Here is a 19,530-nt window from a genome sequence, read left to right as displayed (position 1 = left end):
GGTTACCAGTAAAATATGCAACATAGACGTGGTATGGTTATATTGAGACTAGTTGGATAGGCAAAGAAACAGATGATTACATCACAAAACAGAGAAAGTAAATTTTTGAAACTGTTATTTTTAAAATTGAACAGAGGAAGTACATTAACTAATGCAGTGGTATGGTTTTATCCTTAGCATGGAACTCTTTTTAATAATTAATTTATGATTTTATAAATTTATGCACTAAGCCAGTGCATCAGCCATAATTGCAGGTTGTGAAATCCCTCTATTCTGTCTAGGTGACTATGCACCTACCACGACAGCTGGTGACATGATTTTGCTTTATAGTCTTAGGATAACAATTTTACCCCTATGCAACCCTGGCATCTATCCCCTCCTCCTGCTTCTCAAGCGACAGAGATAATATATGGTCCTAATACACCTTCTGAAATTGCTTACACTGGCTTTGCCCATTAAACAAAAGCTTTAAGAAACACGTTTTCCACCTATTCTGTAACAAGTATCTGCCACCTCTTCTATAATTGGTGGCAAATTAGGTAAACTGCTTTTTGGAGGACTGTTTAATGTACACAAATTAGTTAGACCAGCCTGACCTTTCTGTAAATTGTCCACATCAATGAAGCTTGTAACAAATCCGAGATATTATTACCTCGTTATGTTACCACTACTCAATGAAGGTAAAGTTTAAATTTTTGTACCTTCTCACACCACAACCGATGCCCAATTAACCTAACTAACAACTAAGGGCACAAAGTTGAGCTCAATTAATGACAAGTAGCTCATGAGTCATGGCAAAAAATCCTTAGAATTGCAGAGTTTGATACATAGAAAAGAGTTCAATCTCACAAGTTACAGTTCAAGGTAAGCCTCTTACATCGATTTTTAAGTAATGTAGGTAGATATTCTGAAACATGTGAACACACATTCCCTTTATTGATCATTGAATTTGCAGAAACTGAGTGCTGTGACTGGAAATGGAGAAAAAGAGTTTAGGAACAATATTACCACTTCTCTGAAATATAACTTGTAAATTGAACAACATTGCAGGAGTTTTCAATAATATTACCAAAACAATTTGAATGATAGATTTTGGGGAAACTCCTGTCCACCTCAGTCTGCCCATTTGGAGCTGGAAGCAATTCCAAAAGCCAAAAGAGTCAAATAATAAGCTAAAGTGAAATGCCCCAGGTGAATAAAAAAACGCTCGATGTGATAATAACATAATATTCGGCAAGAATTAACCACTTCAGTTTTAGGGTGTGTTCTCTATGAAGGAAAATGTATTATTAGAAAATGTTCTCCACAAAAATAAGTGGGTTTTTTACTTATTTTCTTAATGCAAAAAATATTATCCAAAAATCATTTATATATAATCTAAACAAATACTATGAAAAGTGGGGATGAGGGTGAAGATGAGGTGTGTTGGAGGATACTTGTACAACTTGTTATCCCAACTTATTTTCCTAAAGAAAATATTTTTCCGAAAGTTTGACCAATCCTCCATAGCGAACACAATGTTTTATGCGAGAATTGCATGAAGAACACAATTAGCTTTTTAAGCTACAAGTCTACAACACCATCTAACACACACCCTCCTTCCACTAACTTCTTTAAGTAAAGATTTTCGCTTCCCATCCATAAAAATTTACCCCTTTGGCATTTTTCACTTTAATCTCAGTGTTTGGCATTCCTCATCTTAACTTACTATATCAACAGAAAGCAGCCCAAATACAAATACAAGATCATATACCCACTGCCAATTCAAAAAACCAGAACACCATACACTGCCAAGTAACCTAAAAGTAATAACAGAAAAAATTAAAAAAATTAGGCAAATAACATCGAGAGAAATTAGGCTTACTTGTAAAAGTATCTGCAACTGAACTGTCTAATTCTTGGTTCAATCTTGAAAATGTTTCACTTTTTATGCTCTATGGAGCGGCTTTAATTGGGTCTTAAGTTTTTGTAAGTTACTATAATTTTTCTTTTCTTCCCATGAGGTTTTCTCTTTTAGGGCTTTGACCCCTTAGTTTTCTTTTTATAATTTTTGAGAAAAAGGGTCGATTGTCAAATTATATCTCAATTTTTATTTAATAATTAATTTTATTTTATGCTCTTACTAGGTAATTTACCCGCGCTTCGCGCGGGAATAAATAATCTTTCTAAGCTTTTGAACAACCTTTCTAATAATCGACTGTTATAAACAAAAGTAAATTTTAGTAGGTTTTAAGAACATTTCAACATAAATAAAATGATTTGACATTATCATATATCTCAAGAATTTTAAATGTATAATGAATGATTAAAAATATCATAATATATGTTTGATGATATAATTGTCTTGTTAAAACTGAGTGATGTTTTTATGTAGCGATTAAACATATTTTTTTCTATTTTTTTGTACATGAAAAATATAGAACTGATAATTTTATTGTTAGAATAACTCCTTGTTAAAAATAAATTATATAAAAGTTTTCGATAATCAATATTAGTTATAAATAAGTTAAGACCGTTAAAAATGTACACCACAACAATATAAATAAATTTTTTTAAAGACAATCTACTTGTCTGAGGTTAAATGTTCACCACATTTCGTTATTGTTACTTTGTTACTCTAACAAAATTTATAGAAGGAGAAAAATAAATTTGAAACAACAGCAAAATAATATTGTTGACCCTTTTAGAAATTCATTCTTCATTAAATTGTTGCTATGAAGGCCCTTCTAGATGTTTCATCAATGCAACTTTAAGACTTTTTCAGAAAATATGTATGTATAGTTGTTGCATTATGAAAGTACAAGTAGATCAACATGTTGGATTCGAAACTCATGTTAAAGAAATATTCTCGAACATTAAAAAATTAAAAATGAGTCTAACCTAGATAACTCAAATGCTCAGCAATGACTTGGGACATAAAGGACAACAAATCAATGTTAATAGACATATCTTTTGTAGCTTAAGCTATTACTTTTATTTAGATCAAGTTTTGTTTCATATTCTTCAAATTAAGCTTGCTAAAAATAGTCATAACTCACACCAAAAATATTTAGTAGAGCTTAATGAGAAGGAAAAAGAGAAGAACATTAAAAGGACGAAAGCTTTGTCCAAGTGAGATCATATACATACCAAACGAAAATAATCAATACAATTTTAAGGAGACAACCAAAACAGCGAGAAAAAACATACATTAAATGGAGTAAACTATGAGATATTCAATGATGATAACAAATCATTCTAACCAGAAAAGTTCTCATGTTTTAAAATAACATACCTAAAAAAATTGACTAACACTTCAATCAATTTTCAATCCTTAAAGTACTCATAATATCCAGTGATAAAATTTAGTAAAAATAGATAACAACAACATAAAAACAAAAAAATATGGGCATGCAAAGTTATTAACTCTCCGAGGATTTTCTAAAGAACACAAAATATCATCCTTGTATGTGAAGAAATGACGTTGCTGATGAACAAATTAGACATTTGTAAGGATTTTTTTTATTGTACCTTCAACAATTCCAGTAGAGAAAACTTGCTTGAATACTCACTTAATGTTTTTTATTTAATATGTACTAACAAATACTTATAACAATAATATTGCAGAAACATAAACAACAAAATTTAAAGCATGTACTCAAAAATAACAATTAATAATATAAGCATAAATTAATGACTGTAAAAACATACTAGGATTTATAACAATAGAATGAAACAAAATGGAAAAAATCAAGCTCACTGAATGCACAGTCCCCTTAAGGAAATTATTCCCCCTAGTACCCGAGATTTAAAGGAATAGGTCCTCTTAAGAAAGAACGATTTTATTCACCAGTGTATTGATACAAAAAATAGTGTCAGTGAGTCATTCAACAAGAGCAAAGTACACAATTATTTAACTGTCAAGATGAAGAAGAATAAGTTCAAAATTATCGTTGTTTTAAAATGAGAGGAAATTTCTCTATTTATAGACAAAGGTAGTGTGAACAAATATTTATTGTGTCTTATCGTAAAGGTCACAACCTTTCATAAAAGTCGCAAATTTTCATAAAAGTCGAAAACTTTGATAAAAGTTGCAACTCTTCATAAAAGTCGCAACTCTTCACACGGGAATTTAACATCACAGAATTTATAAAATAATACTTAAAACCTATCAGTCATTAAAACTAAACACTATATTATCTTACATACAAGATTACGTAACAACAAATGTCACTCCCCGAGCCTACACCCTGGGCGGGACTGGTACTCGAAGACCATTGCTGGCCCCAAGCGAACCCTTGGCCTGGATTACTTAACTCAGCGGAAGACTTAAACATAAGAAAATATAATTCATGCATAACTTAAGAAATAATAGTTTAGCCAAAATGACAACTCAGTTTTTAAACAACATCTGAATGATGATGTAAAGACAACTGAACTACTAACTGTCTATGAAGCCTCTAAAACAGAGAGGGATGTCGGGAAAGGACCCCCGATCATCCTAACATCTGAAAGACTAGAAAGCAAATAAAAGAGTCCTCCGGAATGTAAGGAGGCTCACCAACAGACTCTGAATGCTCAAGCTGGATCAATGAGACGCTGGATGCTAATCTTGGTTACCTGCGTCTGCATCATAAGATGATGCAGGCCAACTGGCATCAGTACATTGAATGTACGAGCATGCGAGTTGGAGTGCTAAACAATACATATGCTTGAAAAGATTCTGAAAGAAACACTTATATTGGCTCTTCTCAACTCATGAATAACTTAACTTAGAATAAAGTAATGAACACATACAACATATGAAAAAGCTTTATAAAATAGTAAAAGCAACTTAGTTCATTAAAGGAAATGCAGTAACAAACTAACTTTACTCATATAATAAAATAATATAGTTTTTGTGAGAGATTCTCTAACCGACAACCACCACTATGAGTCTAAGTGGTGATACAACGTCTTGCCCACGCTGCCAGAACTGTCCTATACTTTGCCGTCAGTATACATAGTTTTTAAGTATATATGTGATTTTTAGAAATAAAATTATTAGTTGACTAGAGATGCACGTGTAATGCACATAATGCACACGATATGCACGTACAACGCACACAAAAACTAGTTTGATTGAATATATCATGTTTAATTGTTTGGAGAAGAATAAGAACAAGGATATAGTGCTTAGCTTTGTGAATATATCCTCCTTTTATAACACTTTGCTTTGATTAAATCCTTATTCTTATTCAAAAAGCTAAGCATTATATCCTTACTTTTATTCTTATTCTCCTCCAAACAATTAAACATGACCATCTTCTCGTTCACTCTCTTGATTGCTTTTTCCTTAGCAATCACCCTCACCCAAACCTCACTTTTATCGAAAGCGGAAGAAAAGTATGGTGGATTTTGTATTGAGGTTATTCACCCTACTTCTAAGAGTTTTATTGCTTCCCTTTCCACTAAATTGGTTCTGGATCTTCTTGGCAGTTACTTAATAAATCTTTCAGTTGGAACCCCACCAAAGTTTCAACTCACTATGTCTGATTCTGGAAGTTACATCCACGGGATACAATGCGAGTCATGTGTCCAGTGCTACTCCTAACATCTTCCTATATTTAACTCTTTAAACTCCTCTACATATAAGGCACTGCCTTGTGACTCTCCTAAATGCTTGCAAAATAAATGTCAGAGAAGCCAATGTACCTATGTCATGAGTTATTTTTATCAAAGTTACTCGTATGGTGATTTAGCTATGGAAATGTATACTTTCTACTCTTCACAATGAGTTTAAGAAATTTCTTTTTCGTATATTTTCTTTGGATGTACTCATAGATTCAAACTTGACAATACTAACCAAATGATAAACGACATAATGGGCCTTGTCATTTCTCCGATATCCTTAATTTCGCAAATTAGTCCTACCTTTGGAAAACAATTCTTCTATTGCTTTGTGCCTTTGGCACAGTAAGTTGTCTCAAGCACACTCACATTTGGTGAAAATGCTTGGGGGAGTACTGGGAACTATTAACCCCTATTAGTTTGATTAGTCTTAATCTTTCTACCTCTTAACCCTCATGGGGATATCGGTTGGTGGTAAAATATTCAACTTTTTTTTTGTAATTCTCCAACTATTTCTCGAGAGGAAAAGACAAATTTATGTATGATGCAGTTCATTTTTATAAATTATCAATAAATCATTTACTCAAAGTTGACTTAATTAATGTCTGACATATATATCCTCTTCCTATATATATTTTTAATACACTTTTGATTATATCCTTATTCGTATTCACAATAATAAGCATCATATCCTTGTTCTTATTCTTATCCAAAGAATTAAACATGTCCATCTTTTTTCTCACTCTCCTAGTTGCTTTTTCCTTAGCAATCACTTTCATCCAAACCTCATTTTTATCGGAAGCTGAAGCAAAGTCGATTTTAGTAAAGCCTTATAGATTTGACATTTAGCTAATCCATCCTACTTCTAAGAGGTCTCATGCTTCACTTTCCACTGGTTGGTACTCTCTTGATAATTACTTGATAATTTTTTTTGTTGGCTACCCCCACCAAAGTTTCAACTCGCAGTGACTGATTTCAAAAGTCATATTAACGGGATATAATGTCAGTCAGGTGTATAATGCTACTCACAATATCTCTTTATATTCAATTCTTTAAAATCTTCCACCTAAAAGACATTGTCTTGTGACTCTTCTAAATGCTTCTAGAATAGCTGTCAGGGAAGCCAATGTACCAAGGTTATCCAGAATAATAGGTTTGAAGTTTCTTTGAGGTAGTATATATTAGGGGTGGGCATAAATATCAAAAAATCGAACCGAACCGAATTATTTCGGTTCTTCGGTGTCGGTTCTTCGGTGTTTCGGTTCGGTGTCGGTTCTTTATTTTTGGAAGTTCGGTTCTTCGGTTCGGAGTTCGGTGCAAGGGTCCCAAAACTACGGTGCACCGAAGAACCGAAGTTTTATTAAATAAATTTTAAAATATTTAAATTATATTACTTAATTAGTTAATAATGTGAGTCATGTGACCCATTTCAATTTTTATATGACAAAGTCATAAAACACAATAAAGATTAAAATGAACCCTAAAGCCCCAAAGTCTAAAAACTAAACAAAAGTTCAATTCAACTCATCAACTGAGAAGTGCCGACCGCCGGCGCCGTGTCCCGTGACTTCAGTGAGCAGTTTTCAGTCTTCACTCTTCTCGCCTTAGACCATCGCCGACGGCCGACGCCGAAAAATGGTACGTATTTCTTGGACCATCATTGTTGATTTCATTTATAGTTACTTGGGCATGAACTTGCTGCCCTTTACGAAGAACAGAACCAATATTTTTTGTAGAATTTGTGCAAGATTGCAAAATTGGAGCTATTTTCGATGCCAAAACTTCTTATGTGTTGTGAAAAACTGAATCTTGAATGAAAGGGGAATTGGGTTTTGGAGAAAGTGCAGCAGGCAGCAGCAACTGAATCTTTCTTTTGCTCACTACTTTAGTTTTTTTTTTTTTTGCAGATGGAGAATGACAATAGAATTGGTGTTGGTGGTTCAAGTGATGACTTACCTAATAATAACAATGATAGCAATGACAATAACTCACTTGATAGTGGCAGTGTTGGCACCCAACCTAAAAAGAAAAGAAAAGAAATAGCACCAAGATCCAAAGTTTGGAATCATTTTGATAAGGTTGTTGAGAATGGTATGTGTGGAGCGAAGTGCAGGTATTGTCACCAATTTCATACCTATACTTCCATTAATGGTACAACTGCATTGAACCAACACTTAGCAAGGTGCTCTATTTATAAGTCTATTATTGAAACTACTTCTCAATCTAAGATAAATTTCTCGTCTACTAATGCACGTGCACCACTTTGGAAATTTGAACAAGAAGTAGTTAGGAAGGCTTTAGTTGAAATGATAATTATGGATGAACTACCTTTTGGTTTTGTAGAAAAGGAAGGTTTTAAAAAGTTTATGAGTCAAGCCCAACCTCTATTTAGAATTCCTTCTCGTAGAACAATAACAAGGGATTGCTATACACTTTATAGTGAACTAAGATACAATCTGAAGAAGTCTTTTAGAGAAATACAACCAAAGATTTGCCTCACCACTGATACATGGACCTCATTGCAAAGAATAAATTACATGTGTTTGACTGCTCATTTCATTGACAGAAATTGGGTGTTGCATAAGAGAATACTAAATTTTTGCCCCATCTCTAGTCATAAGGGTGAACAAATGGCAGAGGCTATTGGCAATTGCTTGCTTGATTGGAACTTGGATAATGTGTTTTCTGTTACCGTTGACAATGCTTCTTCAAATAGTGTTATGATTACAGAATTATCTAAGCAGTTAGATATGTGGGGAACGAACATAATGGAGGGCAAGCATCTTCATATGAGATGTATGGCTCACATACTTAACCTAATTGTGCAAGAAGGTTTGAAGGAAATTGATATTTCTGTCAAACGGGTTAGGCAAATGGTGAGGTATGTTAGATCATCTCCGGCAAGAACAAGAAACTTTGTGAAATGTTGTGAAGTCCAAAAGATAGATTGTAGTAAAACATTGTCGCTAGATGTGCCTACTAGGTGGAATTCTACCTACTTGATGTTGGAAGCGGCACAAAACTTTGAAAAGGCCTTTGATAGGTTTGATCTTTTTGATGAACATTTTAAAACTTATCTATCTACTCATATTTGTGAAGATGGAAGTATTGCTGGTACACTTGCATGTGATGATTGGGCAAATGTGAGAAGTGTAGTAAAATTTCTTGAAAAATTTTATGAGCTTACAATAAAGGTTTCAGGTTCACATTATGTTACATCTAGTGTTCATTTTTGAGGATATATGTGAGCTTGATGTATACTTAAAACTGTGTCTTACAAGTGAAGATCTTAATTTGAAAAATATGGCTGATGGGATGATAAAGAAGTTCAAGAAATATTGGGGCACTCCTGATAAGATGAACTCAATGATTTATATTGCTTCTGTGTTAGATCCTCGCAATAAATTTGTGTATGTTAGCTTTGGACTTGAAGAACTATTTGGGGAGGAAAACGGAAAGAAAGTAGATAAACAAGTGAAGGCTTATATGGAAACTTTGTTTGAAGATTATTTAAGAAAATATTCAAAAGAATCTCAATATCAATCATCTCCATCTAGATCTACTTTATCGGATTTATCTGATTCATCTAGCTCTTGTTCTCAAAATTCGAGAACAAAAGCTTTGAGAACTAAGCTTCACATGAAGAAACAAAAGGAAAATAGTGGAAGTGGGGCTGCTAAGTCAGAGTTGGAGAGATACCTTAAAGAAGATCAAGAACCTGAACATGATGATTTTGATGTCTTAAGTTGGTGGAAAGTTAATGCTCTAAGATTTCCTATTCTTTCAGAGTTAGCTCGTGATGTATTGGCTATTCCAATTTCAAGTGTCGCATCGGAATGTGCATTTAGTACCGGTGGGCGTATTCTTGATCGATTCAGAAGTTCTTTGACTCCTAAATGTGTGCAATCTCTTGTTTGTGCTCAAGATTGGCTTAGAAAATAGCCTAATTCTATTTGTGTGGAAGAAAGTTTGGAATATCTTGAGAAACTTGAACTTGGTGAGTTTTCATATTGTTTGTGTGTTGTAAAACTAATCTACTTATTTATGTTGCTTGACATTTGTTTAAATTATCTTTAGAAATGGCAAACAGTGGAAGGGATTCTTGCATTGTTGACGTATGATAACAATTTGCTCTTTTGCTATTAATGGTGAGTTTCAATACTTTATTTGTTTGATATAAAATATCTTTTTGTATCTTAAAATATTCTGACTTATAACTAAGTTTCTTCCTTTTGGTTTAATTTTTTTATTAGGTTCAAGTTCAACCATATCTTCTAAAGCTCGCTCATTTGTTTTGATTTTGAAAACATTGTGTGGTGGTTCAAGACAACAAAGAAGGGTGTTGTGACTTGTGACTGTGTTTATTGTTTTGTGGTGTTTTAAGTTTTGTGACTTATGTTTTAGAAACATTTGGAAAGTCTGGTAGTGTTGTCTGCTATTGCTACTCTGCTTGTAAAAAAAATAGTTGTTGCCTTTTGGCTGGAGCCTTGATGTTAGCAGGCAACAACTACACAAAATTTGCATTGATGTTATTTTGTTGGCTGGCCGCTGAAGTAGCTACACAGATTTATTTTGTTGCATTGATGTTATTTTGTTGGCAGGCCACTGGAGCAGCTACATAAATTTATTATGTTGCATTGATGTTATTTTGTTGGATGTTAACTGGATGTGCTCAGTCTCATGTTTTGAATGTGTTGAAATTTGAATCGTGTATCCAAAGAGATAGTGTTGTTTGATGGTGTTGTGTTTTTAAAAAAAAAAATGTGTGGACACTGGACAAGTCTTTGTAGACCTGATCAGCCTCATGTTTTGAATGTTTGTTAATTGCCTGATGGCTGATTCTGTCACATATTGTTGGCTGGCCGCTGGAGCAGCAACATGGCATCTATGCTAGAAACAATTTATCATATTGAAAAACTATTAACACTTTATCATATTCCCTCTTTATTTTTATTCACACCGAAAAACCGATTTAAAAACATCGAACTAAATCGAACCGAAGTAGAAAAAACCGAACCGAACCGATCTAGTTTGGTATGAACTATGGTGCACACTTTTCTAAAACCGAATACCGAAGAACCGAACCGAAATTTGATTAAACCGAACCGAAGAACCGAACGCCCACCCCTAGTATATATGTAGCTTTTATAATAAAGTTTTTAATTGATAAAAAATACACGTGTAATACACATAATGCACATGAGATACACGTATGATGCGCCCAAAAACTAGTTTTATTGAATATTCTTAAAACTCTTTATTAATGTTTGACTTTAAGCCACCAATTAATTTCATTTGATACATGTGTGATTTTTTAAGATAAAAATTATTGAAAAGAGATGCACATGTGACACACCCATAAGCTAGTTTTATTGAATATGTTTAACATTTTATTAGGGTTTGACTTTAAGCAATCAATTTCATTGAATTTCATCTAGTCAAATCTTTCGCAAACTAATCCTGCGTTCGGACGAAAGTTCTCCTTATATAGGGACAATAGATGTCCCAAGCGCACTCACCTTTGGTGAAAAAGCTTGGAGGAGTACTGGGGCACTATTCACCCCTATGACTGTAAAACCATCAGATCATGTTGATTACTTCAACAGAAAAAATAATAATTAGTGTTTAAGCTTATTTTTTTATTTTTTATATCTTTTAAGACAAATTAATTTTTGTAATGGAGTCATATTTTAGATAAAAGTTGTATTCTTATTTCTAGATTTAAAAAAAAAAAAAAGATCTATGATGTTTAGTTTTAAAAAACTTTTTATTGATATAAATTTTGTTTGTAGTCTAATAGTTCAAATTAAATGTTTTTATCATACTTAAAAAATATTTATTTATTCAAATATTGTAATTTTTATCAAATTATTATATTTTTTTTATTTAAATTAAAAGTCTCTAATATTTTATTAATATAATACCTAATTATAATTTCCATTTTGAATTGCATATTTATTGTGTTTTTCATATTGATAAACTATACACATTAAAATATTAAAAAACATTTTCTTAAAAAAAACAACAATATTAGGGGTAGCAAAAAAGAGAATGGGGATGGAATTACAAGGCGTGGAATGGTGTTCATATTAGAGATATCCTATAAGTTAAGACGGATATTATTTTGAAGGCAAAAACTGCCAACAATTTTCTCTCTTTAGTTAGTTTTTTCAATTTATATATGTGGAAACAGAGCTCCACTTGTCCTTGTATTTTGGCGTGTGTAATTTTAGTCATGCGATATAAAATCATGAGATGGAATTGTAATTTTTATTTGGACACGCGATTTGAAATTTTATGTTGTATATTTTCTCATAAACATAAGAATCACACAAGCTGTAAAACTATTAAAATAATCCAAATTATTTATTCAATCTTACGAATTAACAAAGATTTATAAAATCGCATAATAAATTATTACAAAATCATTGTGGTGAGTATATAGATGAAAAAATATATTTTAGTTAAACATTAGAGTAATAGTAATAAATTTGATTAAAAAATAATGAATTTGATGTATATAAATGATAAAGTGGGAATGGATTTAAAGTAATAATAAATTTTATGTTGGTGAAAATAATAAATTTTAAAAAGTAATGATATGATTATAAATTTTATTTACATATGAAATAAATGACTAATAGATATAAATGTGGGGTTGTTTTAACAAAATATAAACTTGTAGGTCAATTTTCGTGTTTAAAAAATCTCAAATCATGATATGGAATTCCCAAATCATGATTTTTGAAGAATATGAGATTTCATCTCATGATATGAAATCAGCGTGAAATCGCATGTCTAAATGTTGATTTCATCTCACAATTTTATATCGTGATATGGTACCGCATTCAAACGCCTACTTAGTTTGATGTAATTTTGAACCACCAATAAAAAAGTTTGGTGTAATTCAAATTTATAGGGATGAAATGTACTTGTCAATTTTTACGGCCCGCAAAATCTCAATTTTTAGAGCTATCAAATCTTTTGTATTTATTACATTAGAAATCTCTGACAAAAGGAAGAAAAATAACTTCCTAAAATCATGATATGAACCTACAAAATCAAAATCAAAATCAAAATAACAAAGCGCCACATTACATCCTATATACCAAACACACATATTGAACTCCTATCCACAGAGAAATCCAAGAGAAGAAAAAAATGGAAGTTGCTAATGTTCTTCACATGACTGAAGGAATTGGAGACTCTAGCTATGCAAAAAATTCTCTGTTTCAGGTATCATCACACAACTTTTTTAATTTTCGTAAATCAAATGAATCGCAGTAGAATTAAAAAAAATATTCAAATTTTGATAATTTACCTTTGAATTATATATATATATATATATATGTCCAGCAAAAGGTGATCCTCATGACAAAGTCAATAACAGACGAAGTTATATCTTCTTTGTACCGCAGCCTTTCAACAAGAGAAACCATATGTATTGCGGAGTTAGGTTGTTCCTCTGGACCTAACACTTTCTTGCCAGTTTCCCAACTCATTCAAACTATTCGAGAAGAATTGTACAAGCAATGGCCAACAATTCCCCGAATTTCATGTTTTCTTGAATGATCTTCCTGGCAATGATTTTAATACCATTTTTCGATTGTTGCCAACATTCCACGAAGATTTGAAAAAACAGAATATGGATTATTATTTGATCCTCCAAATTGCTTTGTTGCAGGAGTTGCTGGTTCATTCTATACTAGACTTTTTCCTTCCAAAAAACTACATTTTGTCCACTCTTCTTACAGTCTTCACTGGCTTTCCCAGGTATGCTTACGGGTGACAAAATCAAACTCAACCTGGTTAAGTTTGGGTTGGTTATTGACCCGCCCATTTCAATCCAACCCATTAAAAATGGGTTGATATGTAACCCGAATTGGCTTATGACAAATCTTGTCAAAATATTTCTAAAAGACTTTTTTTTTTCAATTGGATATGTTATATATAGTTATAATAAAAATAATAATTTTATTAGGTACTAAAATAGTTTAAAAGAACAAATAAAACAATTAAGATTAGTAAAAATTGGATTGAGTTGGGTCTTGACCCTTTTATATAACCCGTTACCTAACTCATTTTGACCCAAGCAAATTTGGGTTGGGTTGGGTCTTGACATAATTATTGTCTTAACCTATTATAACTCGCCAAAATTTAACCCAGCCCACCCAATTGCCACACCTAGGTAAGTTTCATGCACACACATGTATAGATTTTTAATTACATTATATATATATATATATATATATATAAAGTAACTGAGATTCCAAGTTTAAATATCAAGCACTAAATGCATTTTTATTTATCGAGCTCACTCCTCATATTTCACTTGTGAAATTAGACTGATGTTAGGTATTTATATATATATATGTTGTTATCGTATTTAATTTAGAAAGAAAATGATATAATACTTATTTCAGGTAGCTGACTTTAGGTACGTTTTGGATGATATATAGGTGCCTGATGGAATTGAGAATAACAAAGGAACTATTTATGCAGCAAGTACAAGCCCATCAAGCGTCCTCAAAGCATATTCCAAGCAATATGAAAGAGATTTTGCTACTTTTCTCAAGTATCGCTCAGAAGAATTGGTGGAAGGTGGGCGCATCGTATTAACCATGCCTGATAGAGAAAATGAGCATCACTTAAGCAATGTGTGTCGCTTTATGTTGGAGCCTTTGGCCATCGCGCTCAAAGACTTGGGTTACAGAGGTACGTAAAACCAAATTAGTACTCATGTTGAAATTTTGAACATATGTCATGACATTTCTACGACTATAAATTAAATACAGGGATTGATAGAAGAAGAGAAAGTGAATTCATTCAATGTTCCGTTGTATTGTCCATCTCCTGCAGAAATAAAGTATATAGTTGAGAAGGAGGGATCTTTCACCATTGATCTGTTGAAAACTTTAGAACATCATATGGATTCTAGTTGTGAAGGTTACAATGAGGCACAGGGTGTAAGAGCTGTTGGTCAACCTTTACTTGTTAGGCATTTTGGTGATGATGATAAATTGATGGATGTTGTGTTTAATAAGTGCAAAGACATTTATGCAAATATTATGGCCAAAGAGAAGAATATTTTCACAAATGTTAGTCTCTTTGATTAAAAGAAATGACTAGGGTACCCTTAGCCCTATGAATATATGCTTGTACTTTTTAAAGTTTTAATAATCACTTGTCATCTAATTATAATAATCTTATATTTTATAAGAGATCAATGATAATTAATGAAGTATTTGTGCACTGAGGGTTTTTTTCTTTTGTTTTCGAGTATTGTGTAAGGGTCAATTTCCTCTTCTTCGTATTTAGGAAGCATAGTATATATCTTATTCTTTATTTTTTTACTATCATCATCATGTTGCTTCATTTGCTCTATGTATTATGTAATATATATATTGTGATGTTGTTATTTTTCTTTAGAAGCATGTTTTGATTACATTTTTTGAGTCTATTAAAAATAACTTTTCTATCTCACGCGATAAGAATAATGTATGCGTACATCATATATCCTCTTTAAATACTACTTGTGGAATTACACAGAGTATGTTATTATTCTTTTGACATCAACATTTCCGTTCTCTTTAGTATTTTGAGCTTCTTTCTCCTTTTTTATTTTTTGTATCTCAAAAACCAACTTATTCTAGCATATAGTATATGAAAGTAGCTTATATATATCCTTTCCGTTGTACAAATGGTTCATATATACCCCTAATGTTACAAAAGTCACTCACATATACCCTTCATCTTTTTTTTTTTTTTTTAAAAAAACAAATCATGTAGGGGTATATATATGATCCTTCTAGCAAAGTTCAAGGTATATTTTAATCATTTTCATACATAAATTATTTTTTGACTTCTTTGATTATCATTATTTGAGTTTCTTACTTCCCCCCCCCTCCCCCCACCCCCCATTATTTAGTGTAAAGAAAAAAAACTCAAACTAATTTTTTGTGATTATATTATAATTTAAAACTATTTTTTGGTGGCTATATTGTATTTTAGTTTTTGTATTTGTAAAAAAAAAAATTGGGACATCTATAATAAATTTTACAAGAAATTTAGTGAACATAAATAAATTTGACCATCAAAATAATAAATTTAAATTAATCATTAAAACAAAAAGTGAAAAAAAATAAGTATGAGGGGATCAAATATATATACCCCCATATGGAATTATATTTTTTCAAAGAAAATTAATTTAAAATTAATTTGTTTCTTCCATTAGAGGAAAAGAGTATATGTGAGTCATTTGTATAACCATATGAGCAGTGGCAGAGCTAGGATTTTTAACAAGGGGTTTCAAAAACTGAAGAAGTAAACACAAGAACTTGGCCGGGGTTCGACATATACGATATATACATAAAAAATAATTTTAACCATGTATAAATAGTAATATTTTCCGCCGAAGGAGGTTCAGATGAACCCCCTAATAATATGCTGGCTCCGCCCCTGCATAGGAGTATATATGAGCCACTTTCATATCGAGGAATATATCAGCTTTAAATAGCAAAGTTGAGGAGTATATCAAACCATTTCCCCTTAGTATATTAACATAATATCATAAGAAAATGGTTTATTTCTTCAAAAAAAAAATACTACTACTCGGTGAAAACCACATAGTATATCATATATAGACAAGATACATCATTATATTGACAAAGTACATCATGTGTCATATGCATTCCTTCAAAAAAAACAATACTCAATTTTCTATGATATCTCACATGGTATATATCGTATACACATATGGTATTCATTCATAAAATGATTGTCCAGTCATCTATAATATCCACATGATATATATCATATACATCATATTGAGATATGTAATATGTAGTGTGTTGTATATTTATGTTGTACAGTGCATTAGTCTAGCTTACGGTTTGATTAAGTCGGTTACTTAGTTAGTTAATTGACAGCTGTAGATTAGTCACAATAGTTTGTTAGATATTTTCCACTCATCTACTATAAATGTACACTTACAGATGGAATGAATTAGTTTTTACATTCTCACAAACAATGCTTTACAGTTCCTTTTTCTCTCTTCTTCGTTCCTAATGCAACAACAGAAGAGAAACAACCATGGATGAATCTCAAGCTCTCGATAAAGCTTGATCATCCAATTTCAAAGTTTGACATGGTATCAGAGCATCAGGTCGATTTCCCCGCAATCAATTCCTCATGTATTATCGATCTGTTGTTGTGTGAGTTTGTTCATCTCGATTGAAAACTCAAGCTTCTCAATCCTCTGTTGTTTTCTCTTTCCCTATTCCTCTTACTCTTTACGAATTGATAATTATTGACGATGACTAATGATACTACCAATATTGCTACTAATACTACTGATGCCCCAATTGATTCGTCCAGTCCATTGTATATACATCCATCTGATAATCCGGGTGCAATGCTTGTACCAAATACTTTTGATGGAACTGGTTATAGATCATGGAGAAGAGGTGTACTACGTTCTTTGTCAGTAAAGAACAAGCTTGGATTCATCAATGGCAAGTGCGAGAAGCCGACCAGTAATTCCCCAAATTTTCATTTGTGGGAGAGATGGTACGATATGGTCACATCTTGGATTCTAAACTCTTTAGGCAAATAGATTGTTGATAGTGTCGAATATGTGAACGATGCAGCTGAACTCTGGAGGGAATTGAAGGATCGATATGATCAAACCAATGGTGCGAAGCTATATCAAATTCAAAAGGAAATCAATGATTTGTCACAGGGAATTTTGGACATAACTGGTTATTATACAAAAATGAAGAAACTATAGGAAGAGTTGAGTAACTTAAATGTGAAAACACAGTGTGATTGTGCTTGTACTTGTGGTGCGAAGGAGAGTGTACACAAAGGAGAACATGACAGGAGACTTATACAATTCTTAATGGGGTAAATGAAGTATACACTGCAGTACGAGGCAACATTTTGATGATGAATCCATTACCCTCTTTGCCACAAACCTTTTCATTGCTGGTCCAGGATGAAAGGCAAAGAGAAATCAGACCTGGTAACCAACTAGGCACTGCCTCCACATCTCTTAGTGCTAGTGTTTCAAGATCTGGGGGATATAATGCAAACAATGGTACTGTTTCTAGGCCAAGTTATGATGCATCTGGGGTGGAAGTGGTTTTAGAACCAATTATTCTTCAAATCCTCTAACAAACATAAGGTTATATGTGAATTCTGTAAGAAACCAGGTCACACTAAGGAAAAATGCTATAAACTTCATGGTTACCCCCAAAACAATCAGAATTATCAGAATCAGAATTTCAGGAACAACAACAACAACAATTCTGATTGAAAAGGAAAGAAAATGGCACATGCTCAAGGACCTTCTGCAGACATGTTGTCTACTAGAGGTGATATGAAAGAGGAAAAGCAACAGCTAAGCATTTCTAAGGACCAGTATGCACACTTGGTGAACCTTCTACAACATTTTCATCCTACAAACACAGGAGAATCATCAGACAACAACATTGCCAATGAATCTGTAAATTTTGCAGGTATTGTAGTTTGTTCTAACAGAATCTTTTCTATTGAATTTGGTAAATTGTCATGCAAATGTTCAAAAGCAAGAGAAGACATATAGATCATAGATTCAGGTGCATCTAACCACATGACTTTCCATAGATCTCATCTAACCAATATTAAACAACTACCCTATCCTGTCCTAGTGAGTCTTCCGAATGGTTATAAGGTCAAAGTAACTGAAATTGGTAGTGTTCATTTGACATCTGAAATTACTTTACACAAAGTTTTATATGCTCCTTCTTTCAAATACAATCTAATCTCTGTACATTGTTTGACTTTAAATCCTAAAAGCATCATTTCCTTTACTAATAAAATATGTCTTCTGCAGGCCCTTCAATGAAGAGGCCTCTGGAGATTGGTGAAGTAGAAAATGGCTTTTACCTCCTATGCTCTCATTGCTTGAAGAACTTTGTATGTTCTACTACTGTCATTAATATTAGTTCTGAAAAAAGGCAGCTCAGTGCCTCTAGTTTACCTTTATCTTCTGTTTTTACTAGTAATCCTTGCAATGACAAACATTGTAATTCTTCATTCTTTACTTTGAATATCAATAAAGTACAATCTTTTCCTGTTTCTTCTGTTTTTCATAAAGATAATGTAGATTTGATGTGGCACAACAGACTTGGACATGTTCCTTTTGGCAAAATGAAGGGTATTTCATCAATACTTGCCCATTTTTCTTCAAAACAGCCTTTTTTATGTAACATCTGCCCTATGGCTAGATAAACAAGGCTACCCTTTCCTGAAAAGATCACTTTTACCAAACAAATCTTTGAACTACTTCACATTGACCTATGGGGTCCATATGATAAGTATAAATACTTTCTTACCATGGTGGATGATTACAGCAAATGCACGTGGACACATCTGTTATCATGCAAAAGTAATGCACTACAAGTCATTAAAGCCTTTGTCACTTTAGTTGAAAACCAATTCAATACTCACATTAAAATCATTAGATCAGACAATGGTCTGGAGTTCACAAACACAGAATCTAATCAGTTTTTTCAGTCCAAAGGCATTATCCACCAAAAGAGTTGCCCATACACAGCACAACAAAATGGTGTTGTTGAAAGAAAACACAAATACCTCTTGGAGACTGCCAGAGCACTCCTGTTCCAATCCCAACTTCCAATTAAATATTGGGGAGAATGTCTACTCACAGCAACCTATATAATAAATAGACCCCCCACAACCCATTTCAAAGACAAATGACTTTTTCAACTCTTACAGAAAAAAAAAACCAGACTATTCCCACATGAAAGTGTTTGGTTGCCTATGCTACCCCATTACTCCAAAAAATCTCAATCATAAATTTGACCCTAGAACTACTCCCCATGTGTTTGTTGGATACCCTTTTGGAACCAAGGGGTACAAGGTCCTAAGTTTAGCCAC

General features: G+C 32.6%; 3 protein-coding genes and 1 pseudogene across 4 annotated transcripts in view; 3 read left to right on the top strand and 1 right to left on the bottom strand.

Annotated features, from left to right (window-relative positions):
- LOC102588922 (chaperone protein dnaJ 1, mitochondrial) overlaps positions 1-2,025 on the bottom strand; it is a 21,408-nt gene extending 19,383 nt beyond the window's left edge. For both annotated transcript variants that reach the window (XM_006354502.2, XM_006354500.2), the window contains exons 1-3: positions 1,865-2,025; positions 1,070-1,132; positions 878-971 (exon numbers count right to left, since the gene is read on the bottom strand). In XM_006354502.2, coding sequence (XP_006354564.1) covers positions 878-971; positions 1,070-1,126 — 151 coding nt within the window. In that variant the 5' untranslated portion in view covers positions 1,127-1,132; positions 1,865-2,025. The remainder of the gene's footprint in view (positions 1-877; positions 972-1,069; positions 1,133-1,864) is intronic.
- Positions 2,026-8,836: 6,811 nt separating this feature from the next.
- Positions 8,837-9,739, top strand: LOC107061916 (zinc finger BED domain-containing protein RICESLEEPER 2-like). Its single transcript, XM_015311919.1, has 2 exons — positions 8,837-9,586; positions 9,667-9,739. The coding sequence occupies exon 1, from the start codon at positions 8,893-8,895 to the stop codon at positions 9,529-9,531; it is 639 nt and encodes a 212-aa protein (XP_015167405.1). The 5' UTR covers positions 8,837-8,892; the 3' UTR covers positions 9,532-9,586; positions 9,667-9,739.
- A 3,011-nt stretch (positions 9,740-12,750) lies between these two features.
- Positions 12,751-14,705, top strand: LOC102595676 (salicylate carboxymethyltransferase-like; annotated as a pseudogene).
- A 2,198-nt stretch (positions 14,706-16,903) lies between these two features.
- LOC107061911 (uncharacterized) lies at positions 16,904-17,763 on the top strand. The gene is made up of 3 exons (XM_015311906.1): positions 16,904-17,123; positions 17,238-17,348; positions 17,516-17,763. The coding sequence occupies exons 1-3, from the start codon at positions 16,904-16,906 to the stop codon at positions 17,761-17,763; spliced, it is 579 nt and encodes a 192-aa protein (XP_015167392.1).
- The last annotated feature ends 1,767 nt before the right edge of the window (positions 17,764-19,530 follow it).

The sequence above is a fragment of the Solanum tuberosum genome, unplaced genomic scaffold, assembly GCF_000226075.1.
Source record: "Solanum tuberosum cultivar DM 1-3 516 R44 unplaced genomic scaffold, SolTub_3.0 scf00173, whole genome shotgun sequence".
NCBI classification, from domain to species: Eukaryota; Viridiplantae; Streptophyta; class Magnoliopsida; order Solanales; family Solanaceae; genus Solanum; species Solanum tuberosum.
Note: the sequence above shows the minus strand (reverse complement) of the source record. Positions and strands in the feature narration are given on the sequence as shown.

Bases quoted from the DNA above. Each gene is read 5' to 3' on its own strand.
- LOC107061911 (XM_015311906.1), top strand. From the start codon at position 16,904: ATGACTAATGATACTACCAATATTGCTACTAATACTACTGATGCCCCA. The intron at 17,124-17,237 runs GTAATTCCCCAA...TGAACGATGCAG, and splicing joins CAAGTGCGAGAAGCCGACCA to CTGAACTCTGGAGGGAATTG. The intron at 17,349-17,515 runs GTTATTATACAA...TATACACTGCAG, and splicing joins GGGAATTTTGGACATAACTG to TACGAGGCAACATTTTGATG.
- LOC107061916 (XM_015311919.1), top strand. From the start codon at position 8,893: ATGGCTGATGGGATGATAAAGAAGTTCAAGAAATATTGGGGCACTCCT.